General features: G+C 42.6%; 1 protein-coding gene across 2 annotated transcripts in view; it reads left to right on the top strand.

The window, feature by feature from the left end:
* The window catches only part of GDA (guanine deaminase), a 56,918-nt gene that overhangs the window by 15,078 nt on the left and 23,111 nt on the right, over positions 1-18,729 (top strand). For both annotated transcript variants that reach the window (XM_048849855.2, XM_048849853.2), the window contains exons 5-7: positions 9,654-9,759; positions 15,493-15,520; positions 17,700-17,807. In XM_048849855.2, coding sequence (XP_048705812.1) covers positions 9,654-9,759; positions 15,493-15,520; positions 17,700-17,807 — 242 coding nt within the window. The remainder of the gene's footprint in view (positions 1-9,653; positions 9,760-15,492; positions 15,521-17,699; positions 17,808-18,729) is intronic.

Below are 18,729 nucleotides of genomic sequence, written 5' to 3'. Positions count from 1 at the left end.
AGAATCTCAGCTTTCATTTTTAAAAAGTAAGTTTCTAGCCCTTCTGCTTGTGGAGAAAACTTGACACGAATAAACCCTGAAGGCTAAGAAACCTGAAGACAGGAAAAAAAAGAACCAAATATTTGTTTAAGTCTCATTGGGTTAAAAATATTGACTAGCTTTAAAACAATCTCGTGGGCGGGTTTAGACTGTACTCATGATTTTTGAATAGTTGGAGTCATCAATCCTGAGAAAGGGAGTAAGTGAGAGGTGCACAAGGATTTTTCCCTCCCCTGCAACTAGGCCTGGGGAAGGGGAGCTGAGGCAGGATCTTGATTCTTTCCCTTGGCTTAGCGGGGAGAGGGGCTTTGCTGGGATCTTCACTCCCTCCTCCACCAAGTGAGAATGGTCAGTTATGTCTCTTGGTGTACTGGCCTTGGTGTACTTAGCCTCGTGGCTAAGGAGCTCCCATGCACAGGAGGCACTGGTCAGTGCATATGTCTGCCACCAGGATGCCCAGTGTTGGGGAAACCTCAGCTGGGGCAAAGGAGAACTATTTACCTGACTGCAGTTACTGAAATACAAGTTTACAAATTCCAATGGTCTGAATAAATATTTTACTTCCTTGTTTTTGTAATGTTTTCATATTTTTTCCTGTGAGGTGGCTTATTGTGCAGAAGCACATTTTCAGTGTGCCTTCAGGCTGACTTCTGAAGTTACAGCTGTGCTTTTGCACATGCAAACAAAATCTAAACTGGTTTTCATTTGTAAATGTTATGTGAATGTGTAAATCAAACGTAGAACTGATTCTCTGTGCTCTAAAGGCCCACGACTGAAATGTTTTTGGGCAGACACTTTTGTATAACACTTGCCCATATGATGACGTGCAAATCCTGTGGTGGTGTTAGTCTTCTTTTTTCATAAGGACAAAATTCAGCCTCAGTTCCAGTTCAAAACAAATCAGAGTAATGACTTTGTATGAATTGAACACTTTAGACAGCATGATAGATTTGTTCTGATATAGTTTGCATGCAATAAATGTGGAATATACTCTTGGCTCTTTCCTTAACACCTAGGAACATTAAGCATGTGAACTTTTGTGACCATGATGAACATATTCCTAGTGGAATGAGTGAAAGGGGCCATTACCATTAATTTTGCATAAGTAGAGATCCCATGCAAATGGAGCAAAATAATGTGAGCCAACAAAATTTTGGTAACCAAGTGTGAAACTGTATATGTTAAACTTTGGTGAATCAGGCCCTAACTGGCGAGTCATCTGTACAAATGCCCTGTTTATATGTGCATTTATGGTAATTGCACACGCAAATATCAGCACACAATTGTATGCTCATTTTTGCATATCAATGTCCAACTTCCCTTTTTCAATATGTGTAGCTATTTGGCCTGGATTAAAGGATTAATATAATTTTCCAGGAGCAATGTCAAAGATAAGCCAGTGGAGTAAAACAAGAGACTCATGTGACCCACAGTCTTATCTGATTATTCATTATTTTGTGAAATCTTAAGTTTGAGTGCCCCTCAAAAAAGGGGCATAGACTTCAACCCAGTTATGAACGCTCTTGTTTCATTTTTAATTGAAAATGACTCAAGGTATATAACAAGTCATGTGCCCTGTTATGGCTGACCTTTTCAGAGATGTTTAAATACGGTCTTGTTTGAGGATGCAGATGCTACATTTACTTTTACGTCACAAACTATGTATTGAACGAAATATAGGATTTGTATGGTATTACTCTGTGAAAATGTAAGTGCTCAAAATGACAATGATGTAGAGGGTTTTCTTGATCTCATTATTACTTGATAAGCACCAACACTGTTTTCAGTGCTGTACAAGACACACACAGAGACATGTCTTTTGCTCCTAAGAGTTTACAATCTAAGGCCCTAATTCAGCAGAGATCAGGCCATCCCTATTCAGCACAGCATTTAAGCACATGCTACATTTAGGCACATGATTACCTTCCATTGACTTCAATGGGACTTAAGCAGCTGCCTGAAGTTTAGTCTTTGATTAAGTGCTATGCTGAATAGGGATGGACTTAACCACATGTTTAAATCCTTTCCTGAACTGGGGTCTAAACAGGCAAAGACTGGATGGAAACAGACCAGTGGGAGTCCAAGATGATTTTGCTGACTTAGGTCGGATCTACACTAGACAAGTAAGTTGACTTTACTGTGTCAGTCAGGGACTTGAAAAATCCACACCCCTGAGTAGCGTAGGTAAGCTGATCTAACCCCAAGTGTAGATGGCGTGAGGTTGATGGAAGAATTCTGTTAACCTAGCTACTGCCTCTTCGGACGATGGATTACTTACACGGAGGGGAGAACCCCTCCCCTCAGTGTAGGTAGTGTCTACAGTGAGACACTATAGTGGTGCTGCTGTAGCATTTCACGTGTAGACAAGCCCTTAGAGTGCCATCGGCCTCATGGAAGTCGTGAGTTTTTTAATGGTTAGGAAGGGCCATTTGGGTTGGGATTTGAGCAAGATCTGCTTTAATAGTGATCATGGCTGCAAAAACAAACTGTAAATACAAAAGGACAGAACCAGAACTGTGGCTACCATATTTGGTATTTGCCAAGATAATTTTTTGTCCTCATGTGGTGGGAGTTTGGCCAGTGACTTGTCCTTTTCGGCAGCTACATTGAGGCGCAAGCAATTCAGGTCCCTGTGGAGCTCCTTTTCTTTCTTGCTGTAGTCACCACTACCTACTTCCTCACTACAGAAAGTGCAGCTTGTCCATCACTCTGACCCGATTTGGCAAGATCTCAGAAGCAGTAAGCTCCTTTCATTTTGACATTAAACACAATTCCCCCCTCACCCCCCCCCAATATCAAATATGGATGACGGAGAAGTGTACTGCAGGAAGTCTGTTGCAGAAATCAGGAGTGAATGTGTCACAAATTGCATGCACAAGTATGAAGTGATGCTTGTCAATTGTGCTGGTAATGGTGCCTGGTTCAATACACATGTTATCTATGTGTTCCATTTTTGGAAAGTAGTGACCTGGAAGCACTAAACCATCTGTGTCAGGTGACCTAATAATCACTATGGTCCCTTTGACACCAAGAGACCCAAAAGCCATATTGGAACATATAGCATGCAGAAGCATCCTTGTGTCCACTGCCTGTTGAGTACTGTACAAGTCTTGGGCTTCTTCAGCACCTCTAGTAGTGATGGACTTTGCTACTTTACCATTGGAAAAGCCTCCAACAAAGAGAAGTGTTTGGGTTGGATGTGCTCCTACACTCTCAGGCGCATTTTTTAACTAAATATTCACAGAGGAATTTTACAAGTGACTGCTTGTTGGATGCCATGTTTAGAAACTTTTTCCATAGAAGCACAGGGCACCTACCATTCACCTGTTATTTCTTATATCCAAACTTAGATCCTGTCTGGCACTGTCTCCCTCTGCTGTTTTCACTGAGTTACTGTTGTCTGAGGAAAGTAGGGCTTTATATCTTTGTTGTAGCATAGACAGAAGAACCACCTTATAGTTAGACAATGATCTTATGTACGTCTCTGTCATTAGCTGATAAATTCAGTGCCATAAGGTGATTATTGTTGCAGTGTAATTAGATTTTGCTTTAAGATTCATTTTACTTAAGTAGGAAGAAAACCACTGAGTGATAAACTGCATCCTTAGCAAACAAGTCTTCCATAGATATTCTGCAGAACATATCATCTCCTCTTTGAAGTGCTACCTCCCTTAGATTGCTCTCTCAAGTGTTTCAATTTTATGGCATTTGTCTGTTTTTTTCAAGCAAACAATGCAACAGTATCAATTGCTGGAGGATGTGCTTGCTCTGGTGGCCATGAAGCAGATGAACGTGATGCTCTCTGATCAGATTCAGAGTCTGTTTCCTCCCCTCAGTGGTTCAATTCTGACATGTGCCAAATACAAACTACTTGTGTATTTCTGAAAGCAGCCCCTGTGACAAAGTCTTGATGATGCAGCATCTAAACTAGAAAACTCATTCAGTAGCTGCCAATACAATTCATGTCTCCTGGTTTCTCCTGTCAGAATTCTATCCAGCACTGGTGGCTTTTGACAGTTTTTCACTGTTTTGATTTTCTTGAAAAACACATTTTTCCAGAGTTTAAGGGGAATCTTTTCTCTTTGATCTAGGCTTTTTAGGGGCTTGTATCCTGTGTGTCTTCATAGACTGTAATTCCTTGTGGAGGTAGAATTCCCAAAGTATATTGGTAGCATTACCACCACCACCACTATTCTTCTTTTTATACAAGCATAGAGATTTGTGCTAAATTAGATCTCTATGAATCAAACTATACCATAGAATCTCTATGGTTAGAAATCCCAAGCTTGAATAATAAGAGTATAGTAGTAGGAGTATACTGCAGACCATCTGACCGTGATGGTAAAATGCTCCGGGAGATAAGAGTGGCTATAAAAATAGAAAACTCAATAATAAGGGGGATTTCAATTATCCTTCTATTGACTGCGCACATGTCACCACGTTAGGATGCAGAAACAAAGTTTCCAGACCCCCATTATGACTGCTTCTTGGGGGAGCAACAGTCATGGAACATACAAGGGGGGAGAGGCAGTTCTTGATTTAGTCCTATGAGGAGCACAGGATCTGGTTCAGAGGTGAATATAGCTGAACCGCTCAGCAACAGGTGACCATACAATAATTAAATGTAACATCTTTCTTGAGGAGGGGGGAAAACCAAAGAAACCCTCCACGATAGCATTTAATTTCAGAAAGGGGAACTACACCAAAATGAGGAAGCTAGTTAAATGGAAATTAAAAGGAACAGTCACAAGAGTGAAATGCCTGCAAGCTGCATGGAAACTTTTTATAAACACCATAATAGAGACTTGAATTAAATTAAAAAAATAGAGAACCAAAACAATGCCACTATGGGTAAACAACAGAGTAAAAGAGGCAGCTAGAGGCAAAAAGGCATCCTTTAAAAATTGGAAATCAAATCCTACTGAGGAAATAGGAAAAGGAGCATAAACTCTAGCAAGTCAAGTGTAAAAGTGGTAAGTACACAGGCCAAAAAAGAATTTGAACAGCAACTAGCCAGAGATTAAAAAACAAACAGCAAAAACAATTTTAAGTACAGCAAAAGCAGGAAGCCTGCCAAACAATCACTGGGGCCGTTGGATGATCGAGGTGCTAAAGGAGCACTCAAGGAAGACAAGGCTTTTGAGGAGAAGCTAAATGAATTCTTTGCACCAGTCTTTACTGCAGAGGATGTGAAGGAGATTCCACACCTGAGCCATTCTTTTTAGGTGACAAATCTGAGAAATTGTCCCAGACTGAGGTGTCAATTGAGGATTTTTTGGAACAAATTGATTTACAGTAATAAGTCACTATGAACAGATGGTATTTACCCAAGAGTTCTGAAGGAACTTGTAAGCTGGCGTGGCTGTCCCTCCGCTTCTGCCTCTGACAGAGGCTACGCCTCCTCCTTAGTCTGCTAGCGTCTTTTCCAAGCAAAGAAAAAAAGGTGAGAATTACTGATTTTCAAGGGGGCCTGGCCTTCAAGCAGGGCAGGGCTGTAAACAGGCTGGGCTGTGGCCTGCAGTCAGGCAGAGCTGTAGCAGTTTATTCACCCCGCCTTTAAGTGGGGCTCCAGCAGGAGTGAGCACCAAACACAGTCTGTGGGGCTCGAGTAGGGACACTCGAGGAGCACAGGCATTTTGGGCTAAGGAGGGGGATTACTGCCACCCTAGGGGTGGGATAGTAGTGGGGATGCGGGCCCACCTAACTCCACCGCATCCCAGCTCAGGGCCCTAACAGTGGAAGAGTGGTCTGCAACTGGGTCAGCCGGGAATCCACCTGAAACACGCGGACCATGTTTCTGGCATCACCATAGCCAGATGGTAGTCTGGCTCCCCTGGGCTGCTTCCTATTCTCCCCCTCAGTCTCCTCAAGATATTCTGTCAAGGGTAGTGGTAGTAGCTCTTCAGCATTGGGAGTGACAGGGCTCTCTGGAAGGTCAGACTGGTCCTCATGGCAGCAGCAGTTCTCCCTGACTTCTGACTCCAGCAGCGGGGAAGATGCATCTGTCTCCTTTGGCAGCTCCCTCCAGACTGAGTGGCTGGGCTGGGCTGGCCTTTTATATTTCCCCTTCCTGTCCTATCCCTCTGCTTCTAGCATGTAGGGCGTGGCCCTCCTCGTTCCACGCACCAGGTGGCTTGTGGTGTCCCCTCCACTTCTGCCTGTGAGGGAGGCCACACTTCCTCGCTACAGAACTCAGTAGTCATGCAATTTCATATTTGAGTGTGATATGTAATCTATCATTTAAATCAGCTTCTGTGCCAGATGACTGGAGGATCGCTAATATGATGCCAGTTTTTGAAAAAGGCTCCAGAGGTGATCCTGGCAATTACAGGCCAGTAAACCTAACTTCAGTACTAGACAAATTAGTTGAAATCATAATAAAGTACAGAATTATCAGACATCAGTAACATGATTTGTTGACAAAGAGTCAACATGGCTTTTGTAAAGGGAAAATCATGCCTCACCAATCTACTAGAATTCTTTGAGAGGGTCAAAAACACATGGGCAAGGGTGATTCAGTGGATACAGTGTACTTGGACTTTCAGAAAGCCTTTGACAAAGTCCCTCACCAAAGGCTTTTAAGCGAACTAAGCTGTCAAGGGATAAGAGGGATGATCTTGTCCTCGATCAGAAACTAGTTAAAAGACAAGAACCAAAAGGATAGGAATAAATGGTCAGTTTTCAGAATGGAGAGAGGTAAATAGTGATGTTCCTCCCCCCCCCCGGGTCTGTACTAGGGCCAGTGCTGCTCAACATATTCACAAATGATCTGGAAAAAAAAGGTCAATAGTGAGGTGGCAAAATTTGCAGATGATACAAAATTAGTCAAAATAGTTAAATCCAAAGCAGACTACAAAGGGATCTCACTACACTGGGTGACTGGGCAACAAAATGGCAGATGAAATTCAATGTTGATAAATGCAAAGTAATGCACATTGGAAAATATAATCACAACTATACATACATAATTGGGTCAAAATTGGCTGTTACCACTAAAGAAAGATCTTGGAATCATTATGGATAATTCTCTGAAAACATCTGCTCAATGTGCAGCAGCAGACAAAAAAGCTAACAATGTTAGGAACCATTAGAAAAGGGATAGATAATAAGACAGAAAATATCATAATGATACTATATAAATTCATGTTATGCCCACACCTTAAATATTGTGTGCAGTTCTGGTCAGCCCATCTCAAAAAAAGATATATTAGAAAGCGAAAAGTTACAAAGAAGGGCAACAAAAATGATTACGGGTATGGAACAGCTTCTGTATGAGGAGAGATGAAAAAGACTGGGACTGTTCAGCTTGGGAAAGAGTCGACAAAGGGGGGACATGATAGAGGTCTATAAAATCATTAAGGATGTGGAAAAAGTGAATAAGGAAGCGTTATTTACCCCTTCACATAACACAGGAACCAGGGATCACCTATTGAAATTAACAGGTAGCAGGTTTAAAACAAACAAAAGGAAATACTTCTTCACACAATGCACAGTCAATCTGTGGAACTCATTGCTGGACGATGTTGTAAAGTCCAAAACTATAACTGTATTCAAAAAAGATTTAGATAAGTTAATTGAGGATACAGTACATCAGTGGCTATTAGCCATGATGGTCAGAGATGCAACCCCATGCTGTCAGCGTTCCTAAGCCTCTGCCAGCCAGATGCTGGGACTGGATAACAGGGAATGTGGATCATTTGATAATTGATCTGTTCTATTCATTCCCTCTAAAGTGTCTGATATTTGACACTCTCGGAAGACAGAGTACTGGGTAGATGGACCATTAGTTTGACCCAGTATGGCCATTCTTACACTTTTATGTCAGTATCAAAATGGTCATTTTTGATTAGTGAGCACTTTGACTGAAGCTGTGTATTATCATCTCTAATACGAATACTGAACTGTGCATAAGTGTCATTGAACTAAAAAGCTAATTTTTTAGAATATTTCAAAGGCTAGTCTTGTATGCCTAGGCAATTACAGTTTAAAACCTTCTATTAGGCAGACTAGATGCTACATTATATGTACAAAAACTTACAAATGGAAGCATTGCATTAGTAATTCACATACATCTATATCTACCCACTATGCAGTACAAACTGTCGGAGCACAATCTACTGCTATGGGTACACAACCTTCAGTATGAGACTGATCTGGTCAGAAAATATCAACTGAAAATATAGAAAACTATTATAATCACTGTGAGGTACTTTGACAATTAAGAATATATGATGTGAAAACATTTCATGCTAATACTGTGGTTCTCAACCCGCAGGCTGCATGTGGCCCAATTAGCACACAGCTGTGACCCAGCTCAGCTGTGTGCTACAGGCCAGCCTGCGTGGTGGGGTCTGAGTTCCGGGCCCCCAGTAATAAATAAGTTGAGAACCACTGTATTAGTATATTGCAAAATTGCATATTGCAGATGCCAAACAACTTCATCGTTTCTGGCAAACAACACCAACAACTCTTGCCCATGCAAAAACCCAAAAAGATCTTTTAATCTATTGTCATTTGGTATCTTTGACCTATAATTTTAACACCTTAATCTGGTGTTTAATTTAAACAGAAAAACTGTAGTCATAGTCATGCTGCAGTGTTTCTGGAACTGTGCAAAAATGTCACGCTCTCATTCTGGGTACCATTGTTTCACTTCACCTACAGGCCTACAGCACAGCTGGACAGTTCCACATTATACCTCTTTTAAATGTACATAAAATAAGCTTTCAAATGATGTGTAATATGGATGGGGGGGTACGTTAACCTCCAATAATATGGCCCTCTTTGGAGAATTGCCACATGCCTATGAAGACAGCAACAGTGTATTCACTAATGACTAGATTCTGCCTGGCTCTTTTGGAGTGCACGTACAGTGCAGCAGTGGGGGGAAGACAAAGACGACTCTTTCAACCACCCTGGTGTGGCCCATGGAAAATCCAGGCAGGATTACAGTCATTCCCCAATTCCTAATGGATGCACAGTGCCCCAAAAGCAGTGCTTAATTTTTGCCAGGGCTGAGCCCGGTACCTCTAGGCTTGGCAATTCCTAGCCCTGGCACCTCTGTGCTTGCTGCACCAGTTATGAATGTAAAAAAAATTGCTTGAGCCCCAGCATCTCTTTCATTACAAATTAAGCACTGCCCAAAAGGGACAGGAAGGTAGGCTGTGACCTCCAACTGACCTGTGCAGGCAGATGACATACAAGAAGGAGCAGGCTGCAAGCCACAAAAGGATGTGGTGGCATGCATGATCCTTGTGTGGGTTGGGGAATTCTGGGAGGCAGTCTGCCTGCCAGTGCTCTTCCTTCAGCAGTTTTGCACTCTGGACTATGTGTAACTGGCACAATCTAGCCCTTATTTATAATGTTTTCAGTAGCGAGTACTAGGGTAATGTTCAGAGTTTCCATTTAAATCTCTGTTGCTCATTACTTTATCAAAATATTTTCCTTTTAGGCTAAAAAGTCTCAGTCTAAAGATGAAGAACATGGGCACTGTTCACTCTTAAATGAAGTTATCTGGGCCAGAATTTGTTACTCTGGTTTTAAGTGCAGATCTTGCTAGCAGTTTGTTTGGAAAACAACTGATTTTGAGTTTTATTCTGTTATACATTTCACAGATAAATTTGGTCAGCGAGCATTTGTTGGCAAAGTTTGCATGGATCTCAATGAATTTGTTCCGGAATACAAGGAAAGCACTGATGAATCTGTCAAGGAGACAGAAAGGTAAAATGATTATACTGATAGTATTATCTTTAAAAATTGTATTTTTAATAAAAGTGAGAGAGCACAGGAAGGCTAGTTAAGAATTAAGCCTAAAACTTTAAGGTGTAGGAAGTAACTTTTATTCATCCTTTAAAAAAACAACAAAAACAAACATCCGATTCTCCTTTTATACCAGTTTTCCACTAATGCAACAAATCTGCGTCACTGGAATTGCTCCTAATTTACAACAGTGTAAATGGGAGAAGAATCTGATCCATACAGTGCACATGTATGAATTCGTGAGTACACATGCTTCTTTTAATGACTGTTCTGAAAAGGCTGAGGTTTAACATGAAGGACCTGTTACAATCATAGAATCATAGAATATCAGGGTTGGAAGGGACCTCAGGAGGTCATCTAGTCCAACCCCCTGCTCAAAAGCAGGACCCATCCCCAATTAAATCATCCCAGCCAGGGCTTTGTCAAGCCTGACCTTAAAAACTTCTAAGGAAGGAGATTCCACCACCTCCCTAGGCAACGTATTCCAGTGTTTCACCACCCTCCTAGTGAAAAAGTTTTTCCTAATATCCAACCTAAACCTCCCCCACTGCAACTTGAGACCATTACTCCTTGTCCTGTCCTCTTCCACCACTGAGAATAGTCTAGAACCATCCTCTCTGGAACCACCTCTCAGGTAGTTGAAAGCAGCTATCAAATCCCCCCTCATTCTTCTCTTCCTCAGACTAAACAATCCCAGTTCCCTCAGCCTCTCCTCATAAGTCATGTGTCCCAGACCCCTAATCATTTTTGTTGCCCTTCGCTGGACTCTTTCCAATTTATCCACATCCTTCTTGTAGTGTGGGGCCCAAAACTGGACACAGTACTCCAGATGAGGCCTCACCAATGTCGAATAGAGGGGGACGATCACGTCCCTCGATCTGCTCGCTATGCCCCTACTTATACATCCCAAAATGCCATTGGCCTTCTTGGCAACAAGGGCACACTGCTGACTCATATCCAGCTTCTCGTCCACTGTCACCCCTAGGTCCTTTTCCGCAGAACTGCTGCCTAGCCATTCGGTCCCTAGTCTGTAGCTGTGCATTGGGTTCTTCCGTCCTAAGTGCAGGACCCTGCACTTAATCTTATTGAACCTCATCAGATTTCTTTTGGCCCAATCCTCCAATTTGTCTAGGTCCCTCTGTATCCTATCCCTGCCCTCCAGCGTGTCTACCACTCCTCCCAGTTTAGTATCATCCGCAAATTTGCTGAGAGTGCAATCCACACCATCCTCCAGATCATTGATGAAGATATTGAACAAAACCGGCCCCAGGACCGACCCCTGGGGCACTCCACTTGACACTGGCTGCCAACTAGACATGGAGCCATTGATCACTACCCGTTGAGCCCGACAATCTAGCCAACTTTCTACCCACCTTATAGTGCATTCATCCAGCCCATACTTCTTTAACTTGCTGACAAGAATACTGTGGGAGACCGTGTCAAAAGCTTTGCTAAAGTCAAGTAACAATACATCCACTGCTTTCCCTTCATCCACAGAACCAGTAATCTCATCATAGAAGGCGATTAGATTAGTCAGGCATGACCTTCCCTTGGTGAATCCATGCTGGCTGTTCCTGATCGCTTTCCTCTCATGTAAGTGCTTCAGGATTGATTCCTTGAGGACCTGCTCCATGATTTTTCCGGGGACTGAAGTGAGGCTGACTGGCCTGTAGTTCCCAGGATCCTCCTCCTTCCCTTTTTTAAAGATTGGCACTACATTAGCCTTTTTCCAGTCATCCAGGACTTCCCCTGTTCGCCACGAGTTTTCAAAGATAAAGGCCAATGGCTCTGCAATCACAGCCGCCAGTTCTTTTAGCACTCTCGGATGCAACTCGTCCGGCCCCATGGACTTGTGCACGTCCAGCTTTTCTAAATAGTCCCTAACCACCTCTTTCTCCACAGAGGGCTGGCCATCTATTCCCCATGTTGTGATGCCCAGCGCAGCAGTCTGGGAGCTGACCTTCTTCGTGAAGACAGAGGCAAAAAAAGCATTGAGTACATTAGCTTTTTCCACATCCTCTGTCACTAGGTTGCCTCCCTCATTCATTAAGGGGCCCACATTTTCCTTGGCTTTCTTCTTGTTGCCAACATACCTGAAGAAACCCTTCTTGTTACTCTTAACCTCTCTCGCTAGCTGCAGTTCCAGGTGCGATTTGGCCCTCCTAATTTCATTCCTACATGCCCGAGCAATATTTTTATACTCTTCCCTGGTCATATGTCCAACCTTCCACTTCTTGTAAGCTTCTTTTTTATGCTTAAGATCCGCTAGGATTTCACCGTTAAGCCAAGTTGGTCGCCTGCCATATTTACTATTCTTTTGACACATCGGGATGGTTTGTCCCTGTAACCTCAACAGGGATTCCTTGAAATACAGCCAGCTCTCCTGGACTCCTTTCCCCTTCATGTTAGTCCCCCAGGGGATCCTACCCATCCGTTCCCTGAGGGAGTCGAAGTCTGCTTTCCTGAAGTCCAGGGTCCGTATCCTGCTGCTTACCTTTCTTCCCTGTGTCAGGATCCTGAACTCAACCAACTCATGGTCACTGCCTCCCAGATTCCCATCCACTTTTGCTTCCCCTACTAATTCTTCCCAGTTTGTGAGCAGCAGGTCAAGAAAAGCTCCCCCCCCCAGTTGGCTCCTCTAGCACTTGCACCAGGAAATTGTTCCCTATGCTTTCCAAAATCTTCCTGGATTGTCTATGCACCGCTGTATTGCTCTCCCAGCAGATATCAGGAAAATTAAAGTCACCCATGAGAACCAGGGCATGCGATCTAGTAGCTTCTGCGAGCTGCCGGAAGAAAGCCTCATCCCCCTGGTCCGGTGGTCTATAGCAGACTCCCACCACTACATCACTCCTGTTGCTCACACTTCTAAACTTAATTCAGAGACACTCAGGTTTTTCTGCAGTTTCGTACCGGAGCTCTGAGCAGTCATACTGCTCCCTTACATACAGTGCTACTCCCCCACCTTTTCTGCCCTGCCTGTCCTTCCTGAACAGTTTATAACCAAGTCTCTGTTACTCCAATCACGTCATAATTCCTTGACATCACCAGGGCCTCCAGTTCTCCCTGCTTGTTTCCAAGGCTTTGTGCATTCGTATATAAGCACTTGAGATAACCTGCTGATGGCCCCTCATTCTCAGTATGAGGCAGGAGCCCTCCCCTCACAGACATTCCTGCCTGTGCTTCCTCCCGGTATCCCGCTTTCCCACTTACCTCAAGGCTTTGGTCTCCTTCCCCCGGAGAATAATGAATTAGATTGGGCACCAGATTGGGAAAATGGATGAATGCTGATCTGGGAGCCATTTTGTGAATATACAGGTCACTACCCTGCAAGCACTTGAGCACATGTGTAATTTTACTCATATGAGTAGTCACACACATGCTTAAGTGTTTTGCAGGATCAGGACCATATTGGGAATACAGGATAATGTAACATACAGCAATCTAAATACTTTGTGGAGTGAGTCTGGAATTTCCACATTACTTACGTAGGTTATCCCAGGTGAATGCTAGTAAAATCTTTTTACCACTGCAAATTTTCATGGATTTTTTTTAATGGCATATATTTAAAGAAGAGGTATTTTTTAAAAAAAGGTTTAAAAACTGGTGTTAGTATTGTACTAATGTTTTTTCCCCTTGGCTGTTCACCCAGGTTTCCTTAATACCAACTGCAGAAGTATAGGCATATGAGCAGTGGTTCTCAACTTATTTATCATTGTGAGCTGCATATGTGTCCCACACTGTATTACCTGGGCCGCAGGGGCTGAGTGGTAGGTCAGCGGTAGCCCGGATCCCAACCCCCGCTGTGTAGAGCCGGGGGGCTGCCTGCCTCAGATCCCGGACCCCCCACCACGTGGGGCCAGCTGGCCGCTCCAGACCCCCAACCCCACAGCTGCCCCGGACCCCCGACCCCATGGGGCCAGCTGGCAGCCTCAACCCTGGACTCCCGCCATGTGGGGCGGGCTGGCAGCCCCGACCTGACCCTGACCCCGCCATGCTGGGCGGCGGGGCAGCCTGGACCCCACTGTGCTGGGCAGCCAGGAACCCGGACTCTGCCATGCGGGTTTGCCTTGAGCACCCAGCTGAGCTGGGCCACAGCTGTGCGCTAATTGGGCCACAGGTTGAGAACTGCTGCATTAGAGAGAGAGGACCTTTAGTTCCGGTTCTTGTTTAAAACATCAGAATGATCTAAAACGGCTTTTCTGTACATTCCTGTCATGTTTGAGATTCAGTATCTCAAGACTATAATAAGAATGGATACTCTATAATTTTGGAAAAGAGGAATTCCAACTCTCATGGATAAGATAGCTGTGTCCAGCCTGGAAGGTTTGCTTTTGTGTGACCTGGACTTCAGCCATGAACTGTGGGGAAAAAAAACTCTTCCTTTCTATTAAAAAAGGAAACTTTTTTGGCATGTTCAACTTAATTTTTTTTTAAATATGGTCACGATTTGAGAACTGCTCAGAGTTTTAGAATATTAGCGGTAAATTCGTGAGCATAGTTAGGTTAGGAAGTCAAAAGAATGAAATAAATGTGGTTTACCACATAGTCCCATAATTTATCACATAGATTCCAATAACTTACAGCGAATTGCTTCGATCGCATATATGGAGGTGATATATAAATACCTTGCATTTATCTTGTACCAAAAAGTGTGGAGAGAAAGTGGTAAGTGGGCAGAACTGGGAGGAAAGTAGGTGGGAAAGTCTGAAGTCTTGATAAAAAAAACTGTATTTAAACCTGAAACTACAGTAGATGAAACTGATTCGTTTCAGTTTTCCTTGTAAACCCCTGAACTGTCCAAGATTTGCAAGAACCTCTGTCCCTGGTGAACCTCTAGACACCAAGGACCTTTTCTGCCGCCACCCTGACACCCACTGGGTGGGTCCCCAGGAACATTAAAATCCTGTCTCCCTGCATCACAGGCCCTCAGAATACTCCCACCTTCCAAAATGTGGGGACATGGTATGATCTGGGGGCCAGCTTTTGCTCAACTCTAATGTCCTGACCTGATTTTAAAAATGTATATATATTTGTAGAGACACTTGTGCTTTACTCTATTGTTTTGAATGGAACAAATAAATCCACATTATGTTTTCAAATGTGTAAATATTGCACACTCTAAAATGTACATAAATGCTCCCTGGAAAATAAAAGGATACCCCTCTGGGCATGTTAAGTGAATGAAGGATAGACCGTCTATCAGTTTAAATCTCAATATATGTAACTACTGTAAATGAAGCATAAAATATTGCAATGTTCTAAAAATAGGATTTTAAATAATAGAATAGATTCTATGCTCTGATTTAAATTCATGTGCAGCCAAAATTAAGATGTCTTTTTTTAATAGGGCTGCTATAGCATATAATCATGCTTTCCATTGATTTAGTATAACATGTATTTGGTTTCCAGTGAGAACACAGAGTAATTACCACATGTCTGGGGTTAATTACTACAAGTGATAAAACTTCTGCATATTTAGGGCCGGATTCTCAGCTGGTGAAAATTGGTGTAGTTCTGCTGACTTCAATAGATCTATGCTGATTTACACTTGCTCCGAAAGTGGCCATTACCATTTTCAACTTTCTACGTAAAACTGATTCACATGTGAAGCACTTAATTAAACATTAAAGGTAAATATTTTTCCTAGATTTCTTAATTTATTATACTGGTTTTTACTTTTTTCCCCTTCAGGTTTGTTAGAGAACTACTAGAAAAGAAAGTAAGTAGAGTTGCTTTTTTTTTTATCAGCAGCATAACTTACATACTGTCGTGTACTTTTTTCCCCTATTTGCTCTGTATGAAATGGCAAAAATTCACTTCTTTGTTTATATTCACTTTTGCATTCCGTTTTTTCTATGGCAATAAAATGAAGATTTGGAAGAAAACAATCCAGTTTGAATGAATAAAATTGTTAACGCTAGTGACAAATCAGTAAAGGTAGATTCATTGACCAATTATATCCTGAATCTGCACAAACCTGTTTGGAGCTGTGGGTTTGAGTTGGCAAATATCAGTGTGACACCATACATTCAATATTGTTTGGTCAGAGCACTGCAGAATACTATACTTGGAAAAATAATTTTTATTTTCTTAAAAACTGCTCAGCTTCCTATAAAGAACAATTCTATGGTCATAGGAAGAAATAAGCTAATAAATTATTTCACTGTTTATAAACCATGCTATGAAGAGAAATCTTTGTTTAACTCAGAAAAAAATAGTTGTGTTTTAAGATAATGGCAGTATGGTGCCACAACTTTACACTGAAGTTAATAATCCTTTTCCACATTAGTTTTTTGGATCAGTACATTCGGTCACGTGTGTGAAGAAGATTCTAAAGAAAAACTGCAGATATATTTTATGGCACTGTTACTATAGTCAAGGAATGTTACGGCTTTTCCTTGTTACATTTCTTTTTTCAGTGGTTTCATTTGTATGACACTTGTTGCCAAGATTTCAAGCTTGATGCCTAAAGTTAGGCACCTAAATCCATATTTACTTACCTAAATATAGCTCAGTGGTTTGAGCATTGGCCTGCTAAACCCAGGGTTGTGAGTTCAATCCTTGAGGGGGCCATTTAGGGATCTGGGGCAAAAATTGGGGATTGGTCCTGCTTCTTGCAGAGGGTTGGACTAGATGACCTCCTGAGGTCCCTTCCAACCCTCATATTCTATGATTCTATGAAATCAGTGACCTGATTTTCAAACTGCAGCTGGGAGCTGAGGTGAAGAGACTGCAGGCCAAAACATCGGGCACTTTCTCTAGTGGTGTCACATGCACAGCGACAGGCTGGCATGCTGCACGTGAGGGCCATCAGGGAGAACAGTAGTTGCCAGGCACTTGCCCAGCTGCAGTTTGACTGTTATGCTATTTGCTATTCTGTTGGCAATCTTCAACCCAAAATGCCGTGCTTAAATTTAATGGCTAATTCTACTTTGTTGAGTACAGTTATCTTAGAGGCCTAGAGTTTAAGGCCAGAAAGGACCAGTAGATCATATTATAGTCTGACCTCCTGTATATTATAGGTCACAAATGCCTTCCTTGCTTGATATGTCTGGTCATCTCACTAATCTTCCTGTCTATGGAAGTCAGGAGCCAGATTGTAGCCAATGCACCTGCATAGAGTGGAGAAACTGGAACAAGAGGAAGGCACAGGAAATCCGGTGCTTCCTGGAACTACCTGCAACCTGCATCAACCCCTACTTCAAGCTGTGTCTTAAGTCATGTCTACACGGTGATAAAAAACCTGTGGCACCAAGTCCAAGAGCCTGAGTCAGCTGGCTTGCACTCACAGGGCTTAAGCTGCCTGACTAGAAATAGCAGTGTAGACATTCAGGCTTGGGCTGGAGCCCGGGCTCTGAGACCCCACGACCTGAGCCCAAATGTCTGCTCTACTATTTTATAGCCCCACAGCCCAAGCTTCACGAGCCCGAGGGGCCATGCACCGGGTATTTTATTGTAGTGTAGACACACTTAGTGGCACAATCTGGATCATAGAAATCAGAGATGGGAAAGGCCTATTAAATTACCTAATTCACCCCTTACTGGCCAATGCATGGCTGCCTTTTGACAATGGACATGAATATATTTTTCCAGTCCAGTTAAAATCTCAGTGATTTCAGGGAAGGTTGCTTATAGAAAAAATCTTTATAGTCCACTAAAATGACTTACTGAAAAAACTTTGATTCTCTATTCCTGTGACAATGGTTGTAATAAAAATCAGAAAATTGCTGTATAGAGATTCATTCATATGAGCAATGGATGCAGTAGGAAAAGAAAACAATACAAAATAAAGCCCACTCCTTTTTCATCATCATATAAGCTAGCGGGTCAGTGCACTCTTGGCCCTGATATACGGATTCTTATTTGCAATCTCAAGTATGCAATTTGAATATTTTCAGTATCAAAAGGTACAACCCATAGTGACGCCTCGTTTTGGACCTTCCTGCACTGAGGAGTTGCTGAGTAGACTTGGTGACTTTGCGAAGGCTCATGATATTCATGTGCAGGTAGGATTTGTGAGCTGTCTAAATAACTTTTTTCACTGGGAGAAAACTCACAGGTCAGGAAACATTCATGAGAAATCAGTTTCAAAAGCTTCACTGTTTATCTGATATTGCCTGTTATAGTTCAGGGCAACTACACCTGTATTCCTTCTCACGGCCCAGCAAGGGCACCCACACTAGACTCCCAGATCCTCATCTCACCTGTCTCGGATGGATACATGTGTGTCTGTCTCTCCTGACTGGGGTTTTACCAGGCTGTGCAGTTCCCTGCCTACTCTGTGAATTCCCCAGCAAGTCAGATTGCCTAACAAGGCCTGCTTTGATTTCTCCTCCAAGGCTATATACAGTGTAATTGCCCTCAGTTAGAAGTTACCAATCGCCTTTTCTAAGCAAGCACATTTATTCTTAAGGTAAAAGCATTACAGGGAAAACGTATTAAAACAATAAAGGAACATACACGCAAACTGATAAGCTTACCGAAGATCACCCCCCTTCTCCAACATGGGGTCTGGCCAGTCCTTCAAACCCCACCAAGGGTTTTCAGCTGTTAGCTCAGAACAAGCACACCTATAAATATGTGAGTCACTCCTTTATACAGTTTGGACCTTTGAGCTTGGGACCCTGTGAACAGGTAATAGGCAGACAGTCTCTCTTTCCTCAGGGCATAGCTTCACAGGGTTGGGATTTTTGCATAACCAGAGGCAGGGGTGGGGATTTTCATTAACTTCCCCCTAGATATTTCCCAGGAAATCCACTTCACATGCATTTTCTCGAAAGTTCATTCTTGTCTGCCACATTGTTCAATGTAGTCTGTTGATCACTGAGGCCCTTACATACATAACCTTTGCATTTAACACAATGAACTTCAAAGATGCATAAACTTAATTCAATAAGATCTCCCAAAGATATTGCAGGAAATTGCCAT

This window comes from Caretta caretta, chromosome 5 (assembly GCF_965140235.1).
Source record: "Caretta caretta isolate rCarCar2 chromosome 5, rCarCar1.hap1, whole genome shotgun sequence".
NCBI lineage: Eukaryota > Metazoa > Chordata > Testudines > Cheloniidae > Caretta > Caretta caretta.
Note: the sequence above shows the minus strand (reverse complement) of the source record. Positions and strands in the feature narration are given on the sequence as shown.